Raw genomic sequence first — 25,972 nt, forward strand, 5'->3', positions numbered from 1 at the left:
AGTATTATCGGCAGTAACTGTTACTTTGTTGGTCTGTCTATCGCGGTATGATGGCAGAAGACGGGGAATGGAACTTGGTCGGCACTACCCTGGAATGCACACTTCCACTGGAAGAGACATCACTCTCTTCTCGCATTCGCTGTCACTCCACGTACTCTTACCCTCGACCATTCATTGGGCATCAATATGGTACGCACAGGTCTCCCTCTGCACCCTCTTGTATGTGAAGACCAGGGGTTACGGAAATCGTTCGTCCCATCACCCAGAAGAGCCTGCTGTATGACATGGCCCTGGCGATCCGGTTACATACCACAGCTGACTGGTCATCCGGGTAGGCTCTCGATTGCCAAGGTTCTTTCCACTCTGCATCAAAAAGGCCACTGATATCCACCACGCGTGTCAGTTTCATATTTTATTGCGCAAGGGCCATTATCATATCTTCTCACTGTGAGAAGCTATGAACTAATCATTGGCTATACGCGGAACATTTCATCCGACCAAAGATACTTGCCAAGTCAGTCGGTCCTGAGTCGTTGTAGGTTTAAGTCAACGTTCTGGGAGAGAGCTCATGGTCATTCTCGGCAGTTGATGTGAAGAGCTCGGTGATAGCTTGATGGTATGCTAGCAACGTAATTTGCTAATAGATAGATATTATCAATGATCTATAAAGGCAGCGATATATCTCCCCCGTTCTGAGCTATATTTCCAACTCATCAGCTTACTTCACACTCATTCACAATCTCTCAACCAACCTTTTCCAATCGTTCACCATGCGCTTCTTCAACTTCAACAAGCGAGACTCCTCTCACAAGCCTTCCAAAAGGGATCGCACTATCCCCTCCCCTAAACCAGTCTACAACTCCCACTTCGCCAAAAGGCAGTCCTCCAAGATCGGCGAGCAAAAGGTCCGTCCCCAAGCTTGGGTCGATACACCTCAGATCGTGTACTCGGCTTGGAACCAGGCTGCGGGCGATATCGACCAGCCACTTGGAACTCTGCCCTCCAACTTCTCCATCGCTCTTGTTGGCGGTGGTATCACCAACGTTGTTCTGGCTTTCAACCTCGTCAAGGCTGGCGCTGATGTCACCTTGATTGAAGCCACGGATGATGTTGGCGGCCGTCTCCGTACCATTCAGACCCCTGATGGAGTCAACGTTGCTGAGATGGGAGCGATGCGTTTCCCTCCTTCTGAGGACCTTCTGTACTATTATGCCAATCAGTTCAACTACACCTTCATTCAGAACTTCCCTGATCCAGGCAAGGTTCCCACTGTTGTCTTCTACCAAGAAACTCCTACCTCTTGGATCAGCCAGAACGTCACTGTCAAAGGCTTCGAGAAGGTCAGCAACGGTTGGGGTTCTCTGATCTCCAAAGGCTTGACTGGTGGTTCTCAGTCGATCACTGCGGCCACCCAGCTCACAAAGTGGCTCAGTTCATCTGACGTCGACACACGCAACCAGGTCATCCCTGAATGGCAAAAGTACCTTGATGAGTTTGGCAACGACAGTTTTTACACTGCTCTCCAGCGCATCTTTGGCGAGAAGCACGAGTGGGATGTTCCGGGTGGTCAGGTCTGGACCGAAGATGACTTTGAGCGCTTCGGTACCCTCGGTGTTGGCTCAGGTGGCTTTGGCGCCGTCTACTCTGCTGGCTTCAACTCCATCTTCCGTCTTATCGTCAATGGCCTCGAGTCCGACCAGGCTATCTTTGCTAAGATGACTGATGATGGTCTTCAAGCGACTGGCATCAGGGAGTTGGCTAATGCCATTTGGCAGAAGGCTACTGATCTCGGCCTCAAGACCAAGTTTGACACTGTTGCCAAGATCACCAGCGGTGGTGGTGGCGATATTGACTATGTTGTCATCCAGGAGACTCCATCTTCTGATGACGGCAACTCCACCGCTGACCAGTCCCAGTATGACTTTGCTGTTGTTGGTACCTCGAGCCGAGCCATGAACTTTGCCTTTGCCGATGTATCGGACACGACCAATGAGCCCATCATGTCAACTGCTGTCAACCGTGGTATCACCGACCTCCACATGACAGCCTCCTCCAAGCTCTTCATCCGCACGAAGAAGTTCTGGAGCGACCAGCCTGCCGATTTTCCTCGTGTCATTCTGTCTGACACAGACCTTCCCCAGGCTTACACGCTTGACTACGGACACCCAGACTACGGCATGGTCCTACTCACGTACGCTTGGGAGGATCTCTCCCAGACCATCCTGGCCATCCAGGATCCCCACAAACTACTCTCTATCCTCAAGGAGCAGATTGCTCGTATCATGCGAAGCAGCAACTATCCCAACTACGCCGACTTTCTCGACCCCGTCACCGATGATGACGTCTACCTCGTCCACTGGCCTCTCGATCAGTACTCCTACGGTGCATTCTCCCTCGGTCTTCCAGGACAGGATAAGCTCATCTCTTCCATGTTCTATGACTACCAGAAGCTCAACGACACTTCGAGCTCTCGAGTCTTGATCAACAGTGACTGCACGTCATTCCTTGGGGGTTGGGTTGATGGTGGCCTGCAGCCAGCGCACAACTCTATGGCTGCCATCTTTGAGCGCTTTGGCTCTTTGAACCCTGCTGCGGCTGACTTTGCGCCTTCTGCGCTTTTGGGTGCTAGCCCTTACCAATACTAGAGGAACGACTAGGTTTCTCTAGTAACTACATTCTTTTCATTCTCCGGGGATAGGCTATTTTATTTGTCTTTATCTTTCTTAGAATAGAGTCTATAGATACTCAATTCTACTTATTCTAGCTTTCTAACTCTATGCTTCTTGTCCTCTATGATACTGTGACTCAATCTCTATGGACTGCCTAGCTCAAAATGGAAAGGCTGGCACTCAGTGCTGTGTGTTTCAAAGCGGTGCCGTCATTACTTGGCCTTCAACTTAGAATCCACTGGAATCCGCTTTACTATCTGAAACCGTCAAATACGTCACTCCGATTAGGGGCAAAACGTTGATATACTAACTCTAACTCTGTAGGTTTCGCAAGGAAAAACGACTTGAGACTACGGTGCTGCAGTGACGATGTAGCCTAGTTAGATATTGTAGTATCACGTTAATGTTGCACCTTGAGGCTGCACTGAAATCAATGGGGCGGACTTATCAATAGCATGCAATACCTATAGCGTTAATAGATAATGGGGATATTGCTAAAATTGAGGCTATGATGTCTGTGCTGTTACATAAGACGAATTTGTATAGAGATTGTGATTCTTATTAAGCAAACAAGAGAACACTTCATGCTGGTTCCATGGCCAAAGGATGCGTACTCCAGGGTAATGTCTGCAGTAGCGTGCAGACCACTTTGGCGGGTCTAGCACTAGGCTGCAAAGTTGAGACGCCAAGCTAGTTGACGCACGAGACCTGAAACAAATCCATCTTGGCTCTTGAAACGGGAGCAAGTGACATCATTGTAGCCTTTGTTGGAAATCCTTTCGTTATCTCCATGCCAAGCCGCATGTCAAGGCAATTATGGCAAGTCTTTCGTCTCCAGGTAATCGGGTCTTGTATAACTGACAGACGTGTGCCCATAGCATAGATGGATATTAATTGCACTCACCACATGAGGTAGGTATACGTCCCCTCTTATTGTTGAAAAGCAGCCAAGAGTAAACCGGATATACCGCCCTATCGGGTAGACAGGTGGAGATGTACTGCCCTGATAAGTGGGACAGGGGCAAACCTGGAGGGAATCTTTATCCGTGGGTCTTTATGTAACGTGATGAATACGATATGCAGTGTCTGTACAGAGTATAACTACGACAATTGCTTAAGCGCTGCTATGGCTGACTTTACTTTGTGGCAATTGGCTTCGATGCTAGAGCCGAGAGGGAAACTATAACATCGGCACATCCAACATCTTTGCATGTGAACAATGGTCATTTCCCCTCTTTTACCTAGATTATTACCCCTTGTTTCGCCCCACTGTTCCCTGATCTCATCATTCCAGATGCAGTGGAGAGTCTGCCACGTGAACTGCATTGTTTCTATACATGGACATTCCATTATCACCTGGATATCCGGAATTACTCATTCTTTTGGGTGTTTCTTCCGGGCACCGGTACTTGTTTTTCTCCTTTGAGCCGTTGAGGTCTTTATTTTCAAACATTATAGGGGCTCAACGTAGCAGGTGCTTGTTCATGATCAACGGGAGCCGAGCCAGAGTCGGCCTAGTCAAAACGCGGAATTGGGCAGAGGTTACATCGGATGTACGCCAAATGGGGCAACGCCCCTGGCAGACGCACACCAAGTCTGTCTCAGATCCTTGGCGAGTGCCGTTGAACCTCCTTGAACGGGAGACACTAAGTGAATAGTACCGAAACGCTAACGCTGGGTGACAGAAAGCCGGACTAACGGGCATACTGGTAATTACGCTAGATAGCAAACTGGTATTTCTGTCGATAGCAAATTATGCACCGAGCTATCTTATCTTGGCCCGCATACGGGGCACCGCAGCCGTTGCAGTCGGACGGCAATACCGCAATTAGAACGTAATGCAACGGTTAGTACAGTGCAGGCAGGTATAATACCGAAGCACAAAAAATACAATGGCAAATCCAGTCGTTTCATTTAAAGGATCTCGTCGCCCCTAGGAACTTGTTTCTTGGCGGGATTTCCATCCTGACAAACTTTATTTGCGCAGAAACCATCAATTGATCTGTCCCCTCCCATTATGGCGGCTCACATTGAGAATCGAGGGCCGCAGCTCATGGCGGTGAATATCACCTTCTGGGCCATGGCGATCATCACTTGTCTTTTGAGATGCTATGTTCGGTTGTTTATGGTCAATGGGTTCAGGAAGGATGACTGGCTGATGGTTGTCGCCATGGTATGTTGAGCCTCAAGGGGTTGCGAGTTCTCAGCAATTGACCTTCTATTTCTCTAGGTATTCTTCACTTGTTATGCGACCTCATCGACTGTTGGTGTCACGTTCGGCACGGGAAGACACCACGACGACCTCGAGACCAACCAAATCCACACTGCGATGATGTGCTGGTGGTTCTGCTACCTCGGATACGCCCTCACCATGATAGCATGCAAACTCTCCATCGGCTATTTCCTCCTCAGAGTCACCACCGAAAAGATCCAACGATGGACCATCTACCTCGCCATGTTCTCGACTGTCATCTCGTGCGGCATCTTCTTCTTCGTAACCCTGTTCCAGTGCCATCCTATATCGTACTTCTGGAACAAGGACCAAGATGGCAAGTGTATCAATCCTGGTGTCGTCATTGGATTGGCAGCTCTCTACAGTGTTTTCGCTGTTGGCTCTGATCTTGTTTTTGCGCTGCTTCCTGGGTGGATTGTGTGGAATCTGCAGCTGCACAAGCGAACGAAATACTCGCTGATCCCTCTACTTGCTATGGGTTGCATGTACGTCTTTGTTATACCACAGATGAAACCAATTATACTGACAGTCAACAGCGCTAGCGCAGCCGTTATTGCTCGATTCCCATACTTGCATCTCCTTGGAAAGCCTGATTTCCTCTGTAAGTCGAAGATACCCCTGATTACGTGGCCATCAATCAACTAACCTATCACTACCAGGGAACACCACTGACATCGCGATCTGGTCAACCATCGAGCAAGGCTTGGCCATCACAGCAAGTAGCTTAGCAACCCTACGCCCCCTGATCAAACAAATCGCCTTCCGCCTCAACCTGACCAGCAAGCCTCTATCGCTCGGTCCATCTGGCTACGGATCATCACCACGCACTCCTGGGCCCGGAACACCAAGGGCCTTTGGAAGTCGAGACGCGTACACACTCTCGTCAGTGAGTCGTCAGGATGGTCCTGAAAAGAAAGCGTCGGCGTTTGATGCGAGACAGCCGAGTGACCTCAAGCTTGGTATTAAGAAGGAGACCAAGTGGGAGGTCAAGATAACGAAAACAGCCATGAGTGAGAGCGAGGAGGAGTTGCACTCGCCGAGAGCGTGGAGGAATAATAACATTTAAAAATATCCTAGGTGAACATGCGTATTGAATAGCACAAACATACTTAATCTCTTATATAATAACTCTTAACAATTAATCAGCATATCGTGTGTAGATGTGCTCCAGGCACTCTCTGATTTCGTGTCTCCTGTGATCAATAAATCCTCGTTTCTCATAACCTTCAAGCAGCTGCTTAGCGAGAAACTCCACGGCTTCTGATGTATTCGATCTCGGCGTGAGTCTCGGGTGATCTAGTCCCTTGCCCATCCATCTCACACGGCTCCACGTTGACCTGAAACGGTCTCCAGTAGTGAACCTGACCTGGGTCTTCCCCCTCATACTCTCGAACTCCGGGACTTCCGCGGTGCCATCGCTCGGGAGACTGAGGATAGTTTAGCGGGCTTGAAGTTTGCGGCATATATCGGACTGAGTAAAACGATTCTGTCGTGGGAGCTGATTGTATATCGCGCTGTACCTTTCGCTTCCTGCGGAGCAGCCACAGACCAATAAGGACTGCCAGTAGAACAACTCCAGCACCGACAGCGATACCAATAATCGCACCTGTTGACAATCCTGATTTTGAGCTTGATCCTCCTGTTGATGAAGTAGCCGCCGGATCACTGCGCCCATCATCGAGCTTCGTGCGTTTGGTAAAGACTGCTTTCATATTGAGCAATGTGCCAAGATCATGATTAACAAAACCATGGTCAGGTTTAAGCTTAGTCGCACCGCCATCTTCCGTTCCCCCAATGACGCCCGTCACAAAGTCAGGAACCTTGTATCCGAAGAGGCTGGGCTCATAGCCTGCCCAGACCTTTTTGAAGTTCGACTTAATCTGATTGCCCAAATCGATGTTGTGGACGCCCCAGACCTCCTCGACATCACATGTTTCCTCTTGTGGGAATGCTCCGCCGATAGTAAGCATTTGTGAGCCTTGGTTGATGACATCGCATGATAGGCTGTGAGATGGGTAGTAACCTGTCCCGTTTTGGTCGAGAGGATAGCTTTTGATCCACGTGAAGGATGGTAAAGATAGGATATAGACGTCGTCGAATCCAGGACCCTCCAGTCCATGACCCCCATTTATGTATCTAAGTATAAGTCAGCATCATGATGACAGGTCAATTTGACCGGGTTGCTTACATGTTATAGCTGCTGCGATCCTCTGCCCATACAGCTCCAGCACAGAATCTTCCCCGACTCTCAGGAATGGTCCCGTTTGCCTTTTGAACATGCCACTTGTTCGATATCATATCGTAGAGGAATATCTCATCCAGTGGCTGTGAGATCATCGTGCCATTATCGCCAGGATCCTGAAAGCCGCCGAAATAGACCAGCATTCCTCGGTCGCTCGCAGGGATAAATGTCATGACTCCTTCAGCGCGTTTTATATCGTCTGGTCCTGATAACTTCGCCCACGTATTGCTATCCATCTGATACCGGATCAGATCTGATGTCGCATGTCGTTCGCCGGTCCAGTCTGGCACAGAAGCTCTCGAAAGGTAGCCTCCATAGTAATATCTAACGAACTCAGCACCAGTCACCTTATAAAAGCCACCCAAGCCAGGAAAACTGTAAACTTACCCTTCCCCTCGCTCCTTCACAGTTGTAGAAGCACCATAACTGACGCGCCTGATATCATCGGAGGGCGGTCCGAAATCATCCCACTGATCATACCATATATCGTAGGACATGAAGTTCGAAGTCGTCGGGCTGCCACTAAAGAACTCGCCACCGAAGAGGAATAATCGGTAGTTGACATCATCTGCCCACAGAGCACCGCCATGTACGGAAGGAATCGAGACATTCTTGCTGAGGTTCGCATGAATCTGCGGCATATTATCCTTGCTGTTGTGATCAAGGTCGTGCCACATCATCCAGGTATCTGAGGACATGGTTACTTCACTCCGAGCAAGATACTGGAATATAGCGTACTTGTATAATTCTTTGGGTCGGTCTCTAGCGGTTTCCAGTTGACCAGTCCCCCATCAATGTAGAGTTTGCGATCTACCACTGCTGTCTGGTGTCCAAACCGCCGACAAAAGTCCTTGATGGGATCATGTTGGATTGAAAGATGAAGTCTGGTGACCAAGACTGCAATGGGGAACCAGGATTTTGCCGCCATTGCATGGAGTAGATTCTGAGCCTCCGACGCCCTATAAGTCGTGAAAGAATTAAGGGAACGCTTCTGTATTATCGTGACATGTTTGAAAACAAGAACGGGTAAATTACATCGTGGGAGGGAAGACGCAAGTATAGGGGGCAGATAAGACCTTGTTATCTATACATTAATCTGCAGTGCTCAGCCCCTTCGATTAAGCTTAGACTGGCTGCTCAGCCGTACGACTAAAAGCAAAAAGGTTGCCTGAAGCCTGTGTCACTCCGCAAATGGTCATGCACCCATGTTCGCCCAGCTGCGTCTAGACCACATTATCCAGTGGCCAGTAATCTTGACGAAGGGCAAAGCCCATGGTATAGAAGGCCACATCGCTCTGTGGCCAAGCCACCACCAGATCGATAGCAGTTATCTAACTTAGAGGCCATTTTCGGGAAGTCTCCGTTGTGACTCGGAGGTTGGGCACCAAGCTGCTGCGGCCTCCAGATTGCACAGCTGATGAAAGGACCAGTCATCATAGCTTTTCTTGAGAGGAATGCTGATCTAGTCTTGAGTTTATTTATTCTTGGCATACTGGGTGACTTGGCCTGACTGAGGCTCATCTGATTGAGGTGCGCCCCTTTAAGTTCCAGTGACCAATGTCACCCCGCAAAAACGCGGAGATACTACATAAGGATGGCCATGCCTCGATTATGTGGTGGCATGTGAATAATTCTGTCACACCGAAACCAGATTCGGTAATAGCTACTACCAGCAAATTGGTACCTTCGTCGATGTGCTATGATACTGGAGAAAATGATGCCGAAGGCTTTTGCAGAAATGGTATGAGGAAAGACCAGTGTACTCTCCCAGTACCAGTCTAAATACAATACTGGGCATATCGCAATTTGGTTCTGGCAGCTACAGAGAGATGCTATAAAGAAGACTGGCTACTGTGGGCAGAAAAAGCGATGGTCAATGTTTTCGTGGCCTTTTCCTAGTGATATGATAAGTATTTGAATTGAAGTCCTTTACAATTTACTTATCTGATATTGCAGTTGTCTGAGCCTAGGATCTAATGGCTAACTATTAATTACCGTAGATATAGCTGAGCAGTTCCACCGCTCAGGGCTGGATATAGGCGAGTCCCCTGTATTTCAGGGCTAACTCCCCCCCACTTTACGGATAGCTTACATATCTCTCTGGCGCAAAGAGCTGGCAGCCAACAAGAAGTTTTAAGTAGCCCAGGCCTTAGTCAGCCCATATAAAACACCGAGCAATTCATGGCCGCGATACTTCCTTGTTGGGATCCATTGCCAGGCACCTACTACATCGTATGTTCATTCTCCGTTGACGCGGTTGGCTTGTCAGAGTAACATGGCCTCCAATGCCAATGCGACCTCGTTTCTCATTCTCGTATAAACCTTATATCTTGCAACGTTTGGCTTCGGAATTGGTAATGCGGTTGCTACAGACAACATCACTTCTTAGTCTTGTATATTATGTTGAAGCGCAATACGGTTGGCAACAAAATAATATAATAATAAGCAGCTTAAACTTCTCTGGGGCATTCAACTTATTAGTTTCCCATGTCTACGGCTGAGGATAAGCTTTGAGCTACAGGTCTTAGCTGCAACCCGCACATGGCGGTCAGGTAACTTAAAAGTCTACCAGCTCACAAAGAGAGTAGTAATGACAAAATGGCAGGGCAGTCCTTGATGGGATCGCCGATTCAGAAAATCAGGCGGTCTGAGCCCATCGAATGTTTTTCGAAAACGCAAAGACCTCAAAAGCGGCTCGTCTTATCAGCAACCAAGCTGTCTACTTACTCATTAAATAAATGTTGGATCCTTGGGAGAATATGCACAACCCTATTCTGCTCCGAAATCAATGCTCAATTACCATGACCCAGCCGAGACTTCGAGGCTGCTGTGATAGCTGCACTAAAAGCAAGCTCAAATGCAGTGGTGAAATGCCTTCTTGTCAGCGATGTCGAATACGAGGCCTAGACTGCGTATACAGCCAAGCTCGGCGAGCTGGGCGTCCGCGTCTGAAGCCCAAGCAGAGCAAAGCATTAATCACATCCTGTATTGACCGGGGCGCACAAACGAACCTCATCTGTTACAACGACCAACCAGTCAATGGTCTATCTTCTCTGGAAAACGAATTACCGACCTTACCAAACCCAGATATCCTTCTGTCCTCTCCTGACTCACAAGATATCGCACTTTTGTTGCAGTATCCTTGGACTTTAACACCATGTCCCGGCTCAGATGTCACCCAGCCCTCGAGCGTCTGCGATTTGGATGACTTGATACTGCAGGATATACTGTTGAGTAAAGATGAGGGTCTTGGCTCGGCCTCACCCGGGCATTTGAAGCAAGAATGGAACCAAGACAATGCTCCTTTTAATAATGGCTCAGAAGACCCATGTCCAGGATATGGTGCGACTAGCGAGTGGCCACCGAGCCATACCTGCTCAAGCCTAGCAGGATTTTACAAAGTCGCAGGCCTTGAAACAGACAAATCCGATGGACATCTTCCAGAGCTCGACATGGACATCAACTCCATCATGGCCACAATCACCGACATCGTCAAACGACCACTCGGGTCATGTCATCTTGACGACCATCCATGTGCAACCTCTTGGCCCCAGCTACTGAGCAAAGCCCAACTGCTTATGTATATCACTGGATCGGGGAGCTCGTCCTCTCTACGTCTGGATGCAGTATTACAAGTCTCATGGACAGCCGAGCAGGTGCAAAAGCGAATTTCGGGATGTCCGGTGTGTATGTCTCGAAGCATGGAGTTATCCAGCGCGTTGGTTTTAATGTACGACTGGATCTCATCTCGAATTGCAGACGCTCTGGAGGATCCTGCTGCTCTCCAGAGTTGTCGCCTGAAAATCGGCGACTCGGTCCTAACAGGGCAAAACGGCATTATTGGCACATATGAACTCGTCAAATACAGGATCACGAGGGCCATTCGTGTGATAGAAGACATTAACAGCACTAGTTGTACAGTAGGAGAAGGGAAGCCGAGTCGATGGTACAAAATGACCCGACTCATGCTCGAAATGGCTGAGAGTCGATTAGAAGCGATCTCTGGAGCGATAGACCTTTTGGAAAGCGAGCAGTTCTGTAGTATATAGGAGTAAATAAAAAAACGAAGCTTTATTGGACAGTGTTCTTGTGGACCACGGACTGCTTTCACCTGTCTATAACGTAGATGTGCGAATGATAACAGGACTCGTTGGTTCCCCTGAATGTGCCTGTCTACTCTATGGTATCAAGTTTGTCTACAACTTTCCTGTCTATCTTAAGACTTATGTAAATGTAGAGACGTTCTTGCGACTATAATTTTCACGCGGTCCATAGCTAGTTCTATTTCCTGGTCGAGTTTCTGAGGACCTAATATCCCAGCCTTGCGCTTTATACCAATCCACCGAAGGTTCTGCCCCATTCTTATAGCTGCGTCTCTGATAAGCCTTCTTGCGATGACTCTGCTCTCAGTATCATCGAGGATAAGGCTTCCGAACACGAATTTCTCCGGTGTGGATTCTTCAGGTGATGTTGGACTACTACCTGACTGGTGGGACGATAAGTAGCTGTTTTCAGGTGTTTGAGTCCTTGTAGATGGAGCATAGACGCGTTGTTCTGCTTCGAGAAGCAGCAAGATGCCTTCTAGAGCCAGGAGCGCATCTTGCATTATCCGGTAATCGTTTGAACATAGAAGACATGCTCGGATTGCGACCAACAATGTCGTCAATTGTGTATCGAGGTTCATGACATAACCGAGACTGCGCTTGTCCGTCCGAGGGTGGTCAATTGCGGGGAAGGAAGTGCCGCTATGACATAGGCAGGCTGGTTCATCAGACCTTTTTTGCTGGTTGTTCACAAACATCGCACTGCAGGATGGCTTGCTTGCTCTCTAAAGGTTGGTGATATTGAAAAGAGACCAAGAACAACTATCGATGAGATGTGTGGCTTTTATTATTGTAAGAGACGAATCCCAGAAGTAAAACACAGCTTATATAGAATCAATTAGCGCGACAGAGCATGAATACTTTTATTCTCCTGGGTAGCAGTTAAACTTGAAAATGGCAGGGCTGTCTTGGTTCGGCTGATTGAGCCTATCATTGTCGTTTCCCTCTTGCCGGAAGCCTACCTGACTCTGTTGGCTCGGTAATGGGGACCCGGCAATCACATAGACTTTGGGGCTCCTTACGATGTAGCCAGGTACTCCCAGCTATGACATACTTAGTGAAAGTCTAATAATCTATTTATAAACTCTATACAACTTCTGAACGAAGTCGAACGATCACATACAATGATTTCTAAACTAAATAACTACATATTTATCTCGTCCACCACTTTTGGCTCTTCAAAGTCACGATTCCGAAAATCGAGGTCCAACTCAGAACCCCCAACTGAAACATCCCCGCCAGCCAGGAAAGCATCAATCGCCATACCAGCCTCCCATTTGTGTGATAGATTTGTAGGCCGCCAACATCAGAAACATACTCTGTATGTTTCTCTCGAAGGGCATCTGGAATAAGCATGAAGCCTCTCCAAACTGTCAGAATCGAGATCTCCAGTAATATCCAAAGCGCATGTCTGGGGTATAGAATCACACATCTCAGCAACGTGTAGGTGACCAAGAGCATCAGTGGGCCTTTCAGCCAGATGCATGCCACGTTTATAAATGGATATATGCTCCCTGTTCCGTCTTTGGTGATGAAGGGTTCGTCTTCCTGTTTTTCCTTGTCGGCAAACTCTGGGGACTGAACGGGTTGGGGTCGCATTGCAAGCCATAGCTTCAATGTTTTCTGCACTGTCAAAGCAGGATATCCCATGCAGAGGAAAGTATAGTTGGTACGTTCCCATCGGGAAAACATCAGTAGCGCTTTTTCAAGATTTTCAGGCGCCATAGTATGAACGACAGCGTTGCTTTGGTAAACCGTCCTCCATCCGTCGCAGAGAATGCGGTATGCGAGCTCCATATCTTCTCCATGTTTCAGAGGTGCGCCAAGGAATGTGCTTGTACATAGCCTATCGATATGAGATTGTACTGCATCTGCACGAAAGGCTGAGAAAGCGCCAGGGAGGATCGTGACAAACCCCTCAGCTGAGAGTGCCGAGCGCGGTAGGTTACCGATATGATCAAAGACAATATCCAAGAGTCGCGGCAAAAGACTCTGAAACGAGAATATGCTGCTACTCGATACGTTCAAGACAGCCAGGTGTCCAGCGACAGCGCCGATCGAAGGATCCTTCACTAAAGGGCTCACGATATTGCGGAGCGCACCATTCTCCACGACACTATCTGAGTCGAGTGATATGATGATACTTCCAAGTGCAGTAGCAAACCCAGTCTGTATGGCCTTTCTTTTTCCCTGGTTTACGGCATGCTGTAAGAGCCGAAGCGTTATTCCGGACGTGGAGACCGAGCCTGCAGCCTTGTTGACATGTTCCCATGTATCATCAGTAGAGCCGTCATCGATGACTATCAGCTCAATCCTATCTTTGGGATAGTCTGACAGTTCAATAGACTTGATTGAGTTTCTCACGAACTCGGATTCGTTGAAGACGGGTATGACGATGCTGATGAAGGGGAGCTTGTCGTCTTTGGCGGGAGCCTGCACAGGTTCATATCTGATCCATCGCCATACCATGTGCACATATTCGACCTTGTAGAAGATGGCGATAAGCTGCAGTATCTTGGCGGGCAGCCCGATGAAGATTGGAGGAGGAGTTGGCCATGGTATAAAAGATAGTAGAAGTAATCCCAATATGTTCAAGATGCCAAACGAGAGACGAAGATAAGAGTCCGTCATTTTACAAGCGCCAAAGATTGGTTTTTAAATCGCAATTTCAAGGCATAAATAATCACGTTTAGAATGGTTAGGCACTGGATCTAAAGAAGTGGCAGTAACCGTTGGTTTTGTTGCATTTAGCCTGTGGCGAAAATAGCCCGAGCGTACGGTAAGTTCACCGATGAAGCTTAAACTCTCCAAAGTTCATCCGTTCGTCGAACGACATTACCGTCGGGTCGTTTTTCATTGGTCACTCATAAGGTCGAGAGGGTAGAAAAGTGTTGAGGTCATGTCTTAGAGCTTCGATAGGCTCGCCTTGAGTTGAGGACTTGCCGAGGCTACATCGCCATCGGCCCGCCCGCTCTAATGCAACGTAGAGAGTAGGGCCCGGAATACGAGTCAGAAGTCTATCGGCATCGTATTTGTGAACCCAATGAAGACGTCGTGACAAGGGTCGTGGCTATCGAGTCAAGCCTGCAGACGGTAAACTGCAGGAGTATCACACCGCCTCTTGTAACGCATTCTTACATGCTACAATTATCGAGGAGTAATGATGCTATTCGGGAAGTGATAACTATTATTCAGTAAGTAGGCGGTGACTAGGAAGAATACGAGTTTCATGGAAACGCACGATCGGATTATTCAGATCAGTGGCCCAAAATTGCTTAGCTGTTCTATGGCACATGGAGGACCAACATGGAGGACCAACATTATAGCTACTTGCATATAGATCAAGAGGATAAGAGATAAGTCGATTGAACGTGCTCCTGGAGTAAACACACATATGCATTTGGTTCTAAACTCTGCCACTTTATATAAGCGTTTTAAAAACATCAGAAGTCGCCCCAGACCATTCTATCCAAGTATCGTGAGAGTAGTATTATGTACTTGACGCACTTGCGTTCAGACCAATGACAAGCCCTTCAGCTCCTCCTGTCGAATGTAGGCAACAACCTGATTGGTGAATCGTTCAGCTGCCGTATCAACATATCTTGTCCACATCTCAGCGAGTCCATATAGAACCCCAAGCCAAGGTGGTAGACAAAAGAGTAGCCACGTATTACCCGCATATTCAAGTTTTGGAGAAGCACCTTCTGGCCGTTGAACCTGTAGAGTGGGTGATAGAGAAGTTCCATATACCATCCACGTGAGTAACCATCTTAGCAGCGTACCGTGGAGAAGATACACCGCGAATGACCGCTTGCCGAGCCATACCAGGACACGATGGGATAGAATGTCTGTATACCCAGGTAACAAGACTCCGCCAATTGTGAAAAGACAGAATCCGAAGGAAGATGCGAACTTGGGAAATTCGGAGTCCTTAGGGACAATTGCTGATAAGATCTGATTTTGCCAATGTGACCAGGGAGCCAACTCAATGCGGCTTTCAGGGAATGATGCGATGAACAGACCGACTGCTACGGACAAGAAACCCAGACAGGGGATATACCTAGACTTGCTCCATGAGATACGCTGGGACAGTTTAGAGTTATGCAAGTCATTCATGAAGACTCCCCACCAGAATTGCATAAGGTACGCTGTAGATCTGTCAGCCATATCCTCAGCAATGCGTTTCAAGAAGACTACTTACGTCGGCCACAAGCCCAAAGGTAGGCCCATAGGATTAATGATGCGCCCATTCTGAACTTTGCTTGAACCTTTGCAGTTGCAGTGATGAACAGAAGCACATACATCCCGCCTTTGAACAGTTCGAAGAGCGTGCCCTGATGAACGTCATACTTGTTTCCAGCTCCCGTCCAGGTGTTGAAAATATTGACAAAGAGTTGCCCGACTGCTGAAGATAGCGGTAGCTTGTCCTGGACTGTTTGAGTCAGGTAGTAGCTATTCGTCATTTTTGCAGCCTCGAAAAGTCCCAGTTGTGTCGCAGCCCACGCTATGATTGTTGCAACGGCACTGGGATACAACAAACGTGGAAGTCGCCGAAGCGCAGACTTGGAAACGCAACTCCAGCCAGCTTCATAATTGCCCCGTCGAAACAATGCCAATGGTTTCAGTGCACATACATAGCCTGTGACATAGATGAAGATAATAACTCCCATTCGGCCTTGGATCAAAATCCGCAGGAAAGGAAGTTGGAAAAGTCGTGGTCTCAATCCTTCGCCAGAGACTGGAGAGTAGAGGTCAAGATCATAGGCCCGTGTAACATGAGCGATCCAGACCAGCGTTGACGCGATGCCACGGAGGCCCTGATACTCGTTAGTTGGTACTTAACAAGAAATGATGGTGCTTTGCTGTTAACATACCTCGATCCACTGTATGTGTCCTTCTTTTTTGGTGGTCATATCTGCTTGATGATGCATGAAGAATAACGAGAGAAGAGTATCCTGCTTCCTAGTTGATGATAAGTACAAGTGTTGGTGGCTGACACAAGTTTTCCTAATATGGCTTTTCTTCTTTAAGAGAAGTAATGCCATAGCCACACAACTAGCAAAACGTCCCGATTTCCCAACTTTTACTCGCTCAATGTCAGTGCTTCCATCGCACGCCTCACCTCATCGCCTGCAACAGCCACTTGCCTGTCTTTACCGATTTTACTCACACGGAATTGCCGTTATGTTACATCGAGAAAATATTGCCCGAGAGCCAAACTTAAAAATTCAGCGAAGTCACTCGTTGTTACATCACTACCGGGAACCAGGTTCATGCACGGACACGCACACGTTTTTCACCCCGCTACTTAACGTTTGGTAGTCCCGACTCTCGACGCCCGTAAAGATATCAAGGCGGTGATGTGATGACGGTGGCATCGGAATTGCCGGAACAATGTATGAATAAAGCTTCTCGTCAAGCGGTGAAAGGCGTTGCCTTGCAATAGTTGGCAGAGAGAAATGCCGGCTGCGGCGTGACGCTACCTCGGGTCGGAAGGGTGTATGGGACTTTTGAGGCGGAGAACTGCAGCAAGTCTTGTGACGACAGATTTATACAGAGGTGGGAATGCTGGTTCAGTTCGTATTCTGAATCTTTGCTAGACTCTTTTCGCCTTTAGTTTTCACATCTACTCACACCACAAAAAGCCCACTCAAGTCATGTCCAGCTTGCAGCCAGCCCACAAGGGGATCTTGGTTCTACTCGTAATCGCCCTGGTTTTCTTCTAGTAAGGTGCTCAGACTCTTTACACCAAGACATTCTAATTATCTTCAGCTTCCAGGGAAGCTCAGACTATGGTGCATCCTCCGCCTTGAAGGAACGCACAAAGGTATACAGTAAGCCAACCCAGCGAGCTCGCAGAAAAGAAAGATCCCCGATTAATCTCTGTAGGGCGATGTGTTACGCCACGCACTATCGCTCTTACATATGACGATAATCCTGATGAGGGGATATACGACCTCTTGGCGCTCTTGAAGAGCTACAACGCAACAGCGACATTCTTTCCAAATGCTCCGCACCATTACCATACGGTGAAGCTGGATAAATACGTGCAAGCTGCTCATAAAGCTGGGCATCAAATTGGAATCCATACGTTAGTTTTGCCAAGTTTTCTGCAGTCTATTCAACTAATGCCCGTTAGATGGGACCATATCAACCTAGATGACGCTGGCCATGACAAGGCATTGGATAATATTGTATGCTCTGTATACCTTGTCTTTATTCTTTGAAGCTAATGCCTTACAGGAAAAGATGAATGCATGGCTGTATGATGTGGTTGGGTCACGATCCAGTTTCGTCAGACCTCCTTATGGCGCATGTGAAATTGACTGCAGAATGACCCTGAATGACAATGGATACAATATTATACAGTGGAACATGGACACGTTAGACTGGATCTTTGGAACGGATGACAAATATGAGTCCACCATTGAGATCATCAAGAACTGGGTAGGCAATCAGCCCAACATCGATAAGGACGACTATGCAGGACCTATCGTCTTGATGCATGGCCGATACCATACCAGCGCCACAGTTGTAACGCAGCACCTATTGGATCTCTTTACCTCCAAGGGTTTCAAATTTGTATCTGTTTCGGAATGTTTGGGCTTTGATAGACACTAGACTAATGATATAATCTCTAATCGACATTTGGTACCTATATGGAAGAACAAAGCATAACATCTAGTTATATACACAATTCCGATAGCCCTAGTAGCACTATCTTGATGCCGTAAGCTTCTGGGCATATAAATGTCTATAGTCGATAGTGAGCTTCTGTAAGAAACAGATTTATACGTTTACGGATTAAGCTAATGAGATGTTCTTCCCAGAAAGAAATGGCAATACCAGGACCCGGACGCTCTACCACTCAATCTTTTTGGTGATAGGACGAGCGAGCTTGGCATCCTATACGTTGGTGTCGGCACTGGCATCAATGACAACTCCAGCCTCAGCAGTATAAACGTCAACGGAAGGCTCACTGCCGGTATCTGTGTTGCCACCAACGACACTTGACTATGCTCCGTGTAACTCTGGGTAGGGCCTGTATAGTTGATTCACTTTGTATCTCTCCTTGATAACAATGGTCCCAAGTGGTAACTAGAAGAGAGAAAGAGGGGTCTCCGTGGTCCCAAAAGGCTCAAGGGTACGTGATCAGCATTATTTTAAATAATGGGTCTTTCTGTATATATACGCTGCGTCAGGCGAAGCCATTTGCAGAAAGAAATATGTACTTGGCATTGTGATGTAGCTCAGCTATCTGAATCACTAGACTTGAAAACTCCGTTCATACAACCGCCTCTCAACTTGAAACAACATCGCAAATAGCAACTGATAGATTTGTTCCAACAAACTCTTCAGTCATGCTAATTGGTGACTTAACAGTAGTTCTGTCCGTTACCGTTGAAGGTTCCAGACTGGTAAGCACCACCAGCGTTACCAAGGCAGTCAGCTACGAATTGTTAGCAACACTTCTTACACTTGATCCATTTCCTTGCCAAACTTACCAACAGTAACGAGCTTGAGGTTGTTCTGCTTAGCCCAGTTGATCAAGGCAGGAGTGAGAGTCTGCACCGTGCTGGCGTAGGTCTCGTGCATGAGGGGAATGTGACCGTTTCCACCAGCACCAGCCTGCTGGAACTTCTGCAGACTCTGCTGCGCCGATTGCCCATTCCAGTCACCGGAGTCGACATCGTCGGTGATGACCTTGTATCCGAGCTGCTGCATGGTGGGCAGCACATTGCCGCCGGTGGCGAGGTAGGGAGGGCGCATGTAGGCGGGCTTCTTGCCGATGATGTTGACCAGGGCCTGCTCGACCTTCTGCATCTCCTGCTTGAGCCCGTCGGTGCTGAGACTGCCGAAGTTCTGGGGGTGAGTCCAGGTGTGACTGGCGATCTGGTGGCCAGAGTTGTAGGCCTTCTTGATGGCGGCCTGCTGGTTGTAGATGCAGCCGTAGAGGGTGCCGGTCAGGAAGAGGGTGGCCTTGGCACCGGCGTTGTTGAGGATGTCGACGAGCTGGCTGGTGTACTGTCCAGGGCCGTCATCGTAGGCGAGAGCGAGGACACCGGGCCGGGTGCATTGGCGGATGACAACACCGGATGCCTGGCGGTTGAAGAGCTCAACGGGGTCCTCGATAGCAGCGCCGGCGACGGTGCCAACGAGCAGGAAAGTGCTGACAGCAGCCTTGATGAATGACTTCATTGTGGGTGAATATGTACGAAAAAGATAGATATATACAAAAAATGAAGAATGAGAAGTGATTGACAAGGCAAAGCGATATTGAAAGTCGGTGCCAAGGAGTGTTTATATAGGGATGATCACTGAACGAGGTATTGTTTCAAACAAATTCTCCATTTGAGCCGGCCCGAAGCTATTCCTCCCTGATCATAACATTGCATAGATGAATCAGGCCTTTGACCCCAGTGGGAATATGTCCTGAAACGCTGTTTGTTGTGTTCAGGCTAAATTCACGACCCCCTGTACCCCCTAGCAATTAAACCACAAACGGACGGAATAACCCATGATTCGACGGGTGATTTCAGAGGGCTGGGTCAATCGATGACAGGGCAGGGCAGCTGATAAACAGCCGGGCTCCTCGATCTGGACCATCGCCACGTGGTTCGACAATGCGGAGACTGGTTTGGTGACATGTTGCCATTCTGAGCTTCAGCTTTGACTTTATTCGACGATCCGGGCATTGTTCCTCCGGCATTGCAGTGCAAGCGGTTAAACTGGGACCGGTTTCATCCTCTCGGAAGTGGTTACTCGACTCCACAGGCTAGATCCACAGAGAGGCATCACTAATAAATGGTCAGCTTCCAAGTAAATTGTCAATCTATTCGGCATTGAACTTGACGTGCCCTCCTTCATTTTACGTATTTTACCCGGTGGCAAAATGCAAAAGCTAAGCACAGATATTGAACCCCAGATCTAATATAACCCATCCCCCTCATTCTCTTGAGCGTCCAACCCTCTTCTGTACCGATATTGTAACCTCATCAACTTAGCCACGCCATTTATGCCGGGTCGGAGGAGTAATCGATCGTGGAGTTGCCGAAAAGCCATGCGCTTTTCTCGGAATGTCGATACCCGCACGGCTATTCACAAGCTTCGATGTGCCGTGACCTCATTAAAGCTTGGAACTGGGTCTCCGCACTTTTCGGGCGTAAGGATGTCCTCCAACGCGGACAAGATGATCTACATCCGAAGTGTTTACATAGTCGGGGCTGGCTTGTGCCAAGTTTGTCAGGCCACAAAGACGCATCGCGGTTTCCAGCTCGTCTCGTAGAACTTGGGGAGTGTTAGTATTGGAAGTGTTATTTGAACTCCAGGTAGTGATGACTTACTATTGAAGGCGTGCTCGACGCCGTCTTCGCCGTAGCCTACTGAGTAAGCGAAGGGTCGTCCGAGACCAACAGCTGATGCTCCAAGGCAGATAGCTTTAAGAACATCAGAGCCTCTTCTAAATCCACCATCAACTAACACGACGAGTTTGTTGAACACTTCGGGGCAGTTCTTATGAAGCTCCAAGAGTAGGAAAATGGACGGGGGAGCTGTATCTGCTGCGCGACCTCCGTGATTGCTGAGGACAATACCCTGCACATCGTGTTGCATAGCCAATTTAGCATCCTCCCATCTCTGAATTCCCTTGATAACAATCGGGACGTCGACCTGAGCACGGAGCCAGGTGATATCATCCCAATTCAGGGATGGATCAATGAACGAGCCCGTCTGACGTGCCAGTCCCGATCCTTTCCAATCTTCCCCTGGTCCGACCTTGGCGCTTTTAACCCTCTCGTCAGCTTCTCGCTTGGAGACGACGGGTAAATCTGCTGTGACGAAGAGTGCCTTGATCTTGCCGGTTTTTGTGACCTTTTTCAGCAGGGCTTCGGAGAGTTTGCGGTTCTTGTTGACGTATAACTGGAAAAAGGCTCGTTCTGGCGTGACGTCAAGAACATCTTCATGCGGGAAAGAAGAGGGTGTCGCGAGTGTCTGAATGATGCCCGTCTTTGCTGCTCCTTTGGCTAATGCGAGTTCTCCTTGTTCACCGCCAGTCAAGGCTGCACCAGTTGGTGAGATGTATACTGGCAACTGGAGATTGCACCCGAATAGCTCAGTTGTGGTGTCGACTGTTCGGACATCTCTCATGACTGCTGGGCGTAGCCAGATCCGTCCGAGGAATGAGGCGTTCGCGTCACGGGTGAGATTATCGTTCGCTCCTCCACTGATATAGGCCCATTCCTTCTTTGCCAGTGCTGTTGATGCTACGTTCTCAAAGTCCTGCAAGTTGATGATGTCGCGAAGAGGAGGTCTCTCGTTGGGATTTCTTGGTTTGCTCTTTGCTTGGTCATTGAACTCTGGTTCCTTCTTCTTGTTGCTCTTAGACACTTTGAGAGATCCGAGGTGATACTTGGCATCTAGTGCTTTCTGTACCAATGACGGCGCGTGAAAACTGTTGTATTCATCGCTCGCATCCTTGCCAGCATATCGATAGATGACTTTCCGGTGTCAGTAGATACACATGCGGTAATGTCAGATAGTAATCGGCTACTCACTCTCGGCACCTCCTGGGTGATCTGGCGCAAAATCCGTGAAGTCATAGACCTTATCATTGATCGCGAGCCATAGGTCCTCCGGCGTGTTATGCATGGCGATATCCTCTTCGGAGAATTCTTTCGACATGGTTTGAGGTAATTGAAGATCGGTATCGACGCAGTCGGTGATAGTAATGGCCCCTCCTCACGCGAAAGGCCATCCAAGAATGTATTTAACGTATCGGAATTGCCAGTCACAAACGGAATTCTGGAGTTCAAGTTCCCGGAAACGATGTCTCTGTGCTCCGATTGGTGGATCTCCTACACCCCGCATCTGTTTCGGGTCTCATCCGAGGTCAGCACTTGTCCCCTCTCTCGGATGCTACCCGGGAGCATTTAATGATTTCTATTCTATTCGTTACAGCCTACTATTATCATATAAAGCAGTGGGCATATACTAGTCTCTCATGAAGCCATTGTTCTATTTAACTAGGAGATCATTTTCAAGAGACTCGGTTTGGGATCTGCTCGCAACATCATTGCATGGCTGCTATTCCGACCATCCTGAGCTAACTACCTGTCTTGACATGAGAGATGTCAATGAAGGAACCGGTGCAACCTGCACCACCACAACGGAACAAGAACACAACCCAGTCTATGTAATTGAATAGCTCCTGGTTAAGCAATAATTGAATGACAGCAATGCAGGTAAGAAACATCTTTGCCTGGGGCTGAAAGGAAGCGGAGTCGGGGAATCTATAGCCCGCACTAGCTTGAAGATGTTTATCGTAGCATGATTTTCCTTATCCGAAGCGGATCACAGACCCACCAATAAAATCATCATTTCGGGACAAGCTAACTTCTTCTGCAATTAACGTCAACTAGCACAAAATGGTACCGAGCAGGTGGAAAGCTGAAGTTCCTGAACTGGCATGCAAGCCAAGCTAGCAGTCAATAGCTCGTGTAGCTACATGTCACTATCTAGATTAGCTGAACGCCCTGGAGGTCTCGATCAACTCCCAAACAGATCCAGACCAAAGCCACGAGAAAAACATGAGCTCACATGCGTCGCCGAGATTAACAACAATGCCCAGTGACAATCCTTATAAAGACGGTGTGGTCTGCCAAAATGTTGTTCCTATTTGGAGATTGTGATGAAACAGACCCCGAAATCTCATTTCTCGATTTGTCACGATGGTCAAAATACAGGTTTTCTACTCTTTGGCCTTTGTTGCCTCAGCTCTTGCTGCGCCCTCAGGGGTCTTGAGCTCCATCTTTTCATCTCTCGATAAGCGAGCATGCACCAATCCCTCAAACATGCTTAAAAACGCCGGCTTTGAGTCAAAATCCATTAGTAAGTCCGATCAACAGCCAACATATTCTCTAAACCCTGTTCCATTACTAGCTCATAAATTCTCTTCATCATTGACAATCCACTAACATGCGTCAGAACCATGGGTCTATGCTCCTTACTACCCGAAGCTTACTAGCCAGAAGATCGTGACGTCTGGCTACAAGAGCGACCAGGCTCTCCAGATCTCTGGTATCGCCACAACACAGAACGACTACGGCTTCAGCAGACTTGAACAGAACTTCACCAACTGCAAGTTTGGAAAGTACGATCTTTCATGGTCCATGTACCTCCCCAAGGGTGCAGCTCAAGGCCTGGACCCCCGCCAGCCTGGAATGACTATCTGGGTCTACGACCCTAGGGGCCAGGGCCAAGTTGGAACACTCGCCTTTGGACCCAACTCTTTCAACAGCTCACTTGGATACCCTGTGCAGCGAGCAACGCACAAGACAAATCAGTGGGTTAACCTGTCGATGAAGCTGCCGTATAACATTAATGTTGGCAAATGTACCTTGGTCATCAATTGGATTGTACCGGGTCAAGAGACGGGCAAGGGAGATGGGAAGTTGACACTCAAGCTTGACAACTTTGTTCTAAAGCCTTCGAAGTAGAGTTGCTGTGGTCGTCGTGCCGCTGAGTTGGTTCATGGGCGACATGTATACATGTGACCCTGTTGGGTTCCGGAAACGACAAGAACCCTGTGCGGAGACAGGTTTTATCTGAGGAAGAGAATAAGCATGCTGAAGGATTTTAATTATTAGAAGAACCAATGCGATAAACTTCCGTTGTCAAGATCTATTTAACTTTCTATATCAATATGCATTTGCTACGCTGCAGCTGCAGCTATGAGTGCCGCACCGGTCCCCGAACCATCTCTTGTAAGCTCTATTTTTATCCTCGCTTCATTCGTCTTCCCAACCGCTTCAACGTCACGCAGAGCAGTACGCATAAAGCTCTCGAAAGCAGTATGGAACTCGAATAGTGAGCCATCGACTGCAATATCGATCACCTCATCTGCCAGTTCTGAAGACTCAAGCGTGTCCTTGGAGTCGTATGACGACTCGTCTGTCGATGTCGACAAAGTCTCCTCTGGGCTTATGCAGCCAAAAATGCGTCGTATGAATCGTGTGAAGGTGTTCCGCCGGCTGCCGGTCTGTTTTGATGTCGATACCTCGTGTATTTGATGTGTATGAGCTCCCAGGCCCGTTTTCTGAGACGTGCCTGGAGTATCAAGCCGGCCGGATTGTATGAGAATCGCGGCAAGACCAGCACCCACCAATCGAGCAGATCGCTTCACGATAACAGTAGCCAGCGTCTGGATAGTCTGCAAGTCCTTCGATGTCACACCCGTTGCTGCCAGCGTGTCGGTGACGTAGGATAAAGCGGACGGCGAATTCTCTAGTGTTGAATCTGCTATCTTGGACAAGAATGCACTTTCAATGCCCATATGCAGGTATACAGGGCTTCCATCAGGAAATGACATGTCTAATGCATCATTGCGCATCAGGTACAATAGCGACAAGCGCAGTAGCTCTCCGAGATACATGCCGGAGACCATCTTCTCAAGAAGGCCGCATCCAGGATCTGAAGACGACTCATCGACGAGTTTGTCGAACCGTGTTTGAGGAAGAACCTTTAGCCCATCGTCCCATGATCCCCATTCTGTATTGATCACCATGATTCCGTCACTATTGGAGTGTTGCGCTCGATCGGCCGTTGTATCCAGTCTCTGGATATTGGACACGCGCTCAATATACGCAGCGTTTGTGCCGGTCCCGAGTATGATAGATGCCAAGGTAGAGTTCTTCGTTTTCGAGGTATATGCTCTCGTAAGCAGCGTTCCAACTGCATCGTTGGCCAGAACGCAAACTCGCACTGGTAACGAGATCTCGTCAATCGCTTCCTGTAGTAATGCGCAAGGGTCTTGACCCAGAGTGCTTGGGATATCCCATCCCTTGTCCCAGTGTACGAGAGTACCGCTAGAGATAGAGGTCTGTTCGCAAGTGAAGCTGAATGTGAAGCCAAGGTTGAAGGAAACATCGGAACTCTCACTACTTCTCTCACTAGTGTGCTCGCGAAGAAGGTCTTGGATTTTCAGGGCGATGAAATGAAATAGAGGTTTGTGACTTGAGCGTACTCGAATATCATGCGGGACGAAGTGCTTCGTCTGAAACACATCGAACGTCGAGTCGCCATGAAGCGTCACGGCACACACGCGACAGTTTGTACCGCCAAGATCAACTGCAAGAAATAGGCCCTTCTCTCGGCCACTTGGGATATGAGTGACGAAAGATGGTATCTGATAAGCATGCTTGTATTTCAAACCATGTTCTGATAGGTTGAGTCAGTAGATACACTCGAGATAGCAACACACAAACAACACATACTTATCTGCTTGACAAAGTAATTCGTTATCTCCTGTATTTTCTCGCTCCCAACCTCAAACTCTTGCGCAACCGATTGAACAGTCGCCTGCTGGCTGTCCCCTAAGCCATCCTCCAACATGGCAAAGCAAGACAGGCAAAATAATACGTGAAGATGGAAACTGTGAGTACGGTACGCATTGTAGAGGCAAGGCCAAAGACTAATACCAAAACTGTTAATAATTCCGCAGTCAGCTCAATCCGCATTGACCAGGAATGGTGCAATCTCGTCGGCTTGCTCAACGGCAAAGCCCGGCCCGGAGGCGGTCAACGCCGGATCAAGTAGCCACATCTGTACTAGACCGGGGATGACTAGTCTGATAAGACACCTGGGAAATATCGGTCACTTCGCCGTTCTCTGGCTCCCCGCACATTTCTTGCTTCATCCACTCTGCATATGCACATCCACTGAGCACAGC

At 48.3% G+C, this 25,972-nt stretch overlaps 11 protein-coding genes across 11 annotated transcripts; 5 read left to right on the plus strand and 6 right to left on the minus strand.

Annotated features, from left to right (window-relative positions):
* Positions 1–770: 770 nt before the first annotated feature.
* Positions 771–2,645, plus strand: FTJAE_7301 (tryptophan-2-monooxygenase; the record flags this gene model as incomplete). The annotated part of the gene is made up of 1 exon (XM_037354005.1): positions 771–2,645. One exon carries the CDS (start codon positions 771–773, stop codon positions 2,643–2,645), a length of 1,875 nt encoding a protein of 624 aa, XP_037205603.1.
* Positions 2,646–4,686: 2,041 nt separating this feature from the next.
* On the plus strand, positions 4,687–5,968 carry FTJAE_7302 (integral membrane protein PTH11; the record flags this gene model as incomplete). Its single annotated transcript, XM_037354006.1, has 4 exons — positions 4,687–4,842; positions 4,900–5,387; positions 5,439–5,503; positions 5,562–5,968. The coding sequence occupies 4 exons, from the start codon at positions 4,687–4,689 to the stop codon at positions 5,966–5,968; spliced, it is 1,116 nt and encodes a 371-aa protein (XP_037205604.1).
* Positions 5,969–6,140: 172 nt separating this feature from the next.
* On the minus strand, positions 6,141–7,842 carry FTJAE_7303 (uncharacterized protein; the record flags this gene model as incomplete). Its single annotated transcript, XM_037354007.1, has 3 exons — positions 6,141–7,038; positions 7,091–7,468; positions 7,532–7,842. 3 exons carry the CDS (start codon positions 7,840–7,842, stop codon positions 6,141–6,143), a joined length of 1,587 nt encoding a protein of 528 aa, XP_037205605.1.
* Positions 7,843–9,945: 2,103 nt separating this feature from the next.
* FTJAE_7304 (uncharacterized protein) lies at positions 9,946–11,193 on the plus strand (the record flags this gene model as incomplete). The annotated part of the gene is made up of 1 exon (XM_037354008.1): positions 9,946–11,193. The coding sequence occupies one exon, from the start codon at positions 9,946–9,948 to the stop codon at positions 11,191–11,193; it is 1,248 nt and encodes a 415-aa protein (XP_037205606.1).
* A 1,072-nt stretch (positions 11,194–12,265) lies between these two features.
* Positions 12,266–13,878, minus strand: FTJAE_7305 (hyaluronan synthase; the record flags this gene model as incomplete). Its single annotated transcript, XM_037354009.1, has 2 exons — positions 12,266–12,290; positions 12,566–13,878. The coding sequence occupies 2 exons, from the start codon at positions 13,876–13,878 to the stop codon at positions 12,266–12,268; spliced, it is 1,338 nt and encodes a 445-aa protein (XP_037205607.1).
* An 882-nt stretch (positions 13,879–14,760) lies between these two features.
* FTJAE_7306 (hard surface induced 3) lies at positions 14,761–16,160 on the minus strand (the record flags this gene model as incomplete). The annotated part of the gene is made up of 4 exons (XM_037354010.1): positions 14,761–15,395; positions 15,449–15,674; positions 15,882–16,064; positions 16,122–16,160. The coding sequence occupies 4 exons, from the start codon at positions 16,158–16,160 to the stop codon at positions 14,761–14,763; spliced, it is 1,083 nt and encodes a 360-aa protein (XP_037205608.1).
* A 744-nt stretch (positions 16,161–16,904) lies between these two features.
* Positions 16,905–17,868, plus strand: FTJAE_7307 (chitin binding protein; the record flags this gene model as incomplete). Its single annotated transcript, XM_037354011.1, has 5 exons — positions 16,905–16,972; positions 17,020–17,081; positions 17,137–17,338; positions 17,387–17,441; positions 17,491–17,868. The coding sequence occupies 5 exons, from the start codon at positions 16,905–16,907 to the stop codon at positions 17,866–17,868; spliced, it is 765 nt and encodes a 254-aa protein (XP_037205609.1).
* A 755-nt stretch (positions 17,869–18,623) lies between these two features.
* FTJAE_7308 (polysaccharide deacetylase) lies at positions 18,624–19,446 on the minus strand (the record flags this gene model as incomplete). The annotated part of the gene is made up of 2 exons (XM_037354012.1): positions 18,624–18,697; positions 18,753–19,446. 2 exons carry the CDS (start codon positions 19,444–19,446, stop codon positions 18,624–18,626), a joined length of 768 nt encoding a protein of 255 aa, XP_037205610.1.
* A 928-nt stretch (positions 19,447–20,374) lies between these two features.
* FTJAE_7309 (cytochrome b2 mitochondrial) lies at positions 20,375–21,927 on the minus strand (the record flags this gene model as incomplete). Its single annotated transcript, XM_037354013.1, has 3 exons — positions 20,375–20,535; positions 20,592–21,743; positions 21,801–21,927. 3 exons carry the CDS (start codon positions 21,925–21,927, stop codon positions 20,375–20,377), a joined length of 1,440 nt encoding a protein of 479 aa, XP_037205611.1.
* A 1,046-nt stretch (positions 21,928–22,973) lies between these two features.
* FTJAE_7310 (uncharacterized protein) lies at positions 22,974–23,741 on the plus strand (the record flags this gene model as incomplete). The annotated part of the gene is made up of 2 exons (XM_037354015.1): positions 22,974–23,133; positions 23,230–23,741. The coding sequence occupies 2 exons, from the start codon at positions 22,974–22,976 to the stop codon at positions 23,739–23,741; spliced, it is 672 nt and encodes a 223-aa protein (XP_037205612.1).
* A 215-nt stretch (positions 23,742–23,956) lies between these two features.
* FTJAE_7311 (glucokinase) lies at positions 23,957–25,635 on the minus strand (the record flags this gene model as incomplete). Its single annotated transcript, XM_037354016.1, has 2 exons — positions 23,957–25,461; positions 25,518–25,635. 2 exons carry the CDS (start codon positions 25,633–25,635, stop codon positions 23,957–23,959), a joined length of 1,623 nt encoding a protein of 540 aa, XP_037205613.1.
* Between the last annotated feature and the right edge of the window lie 337 nt (positions 25,636–25,972).

Source organism: Fusarium tjaetaba, assembly GCF_013396195.1.
Source record: "Fusarium tjaetaba strain NRRL 66243 chromosome Unknown NRRL66243_c0000146, whole genome shotgun sequence".
NCBI classification, from domain to species: domain Eukaryota; kingdom Fungi; phylum Ascomycota; class Sordariomycetes; order Hypocreales; family Nectriaceae; genus Fusarium; species Fusarium tjaetaba.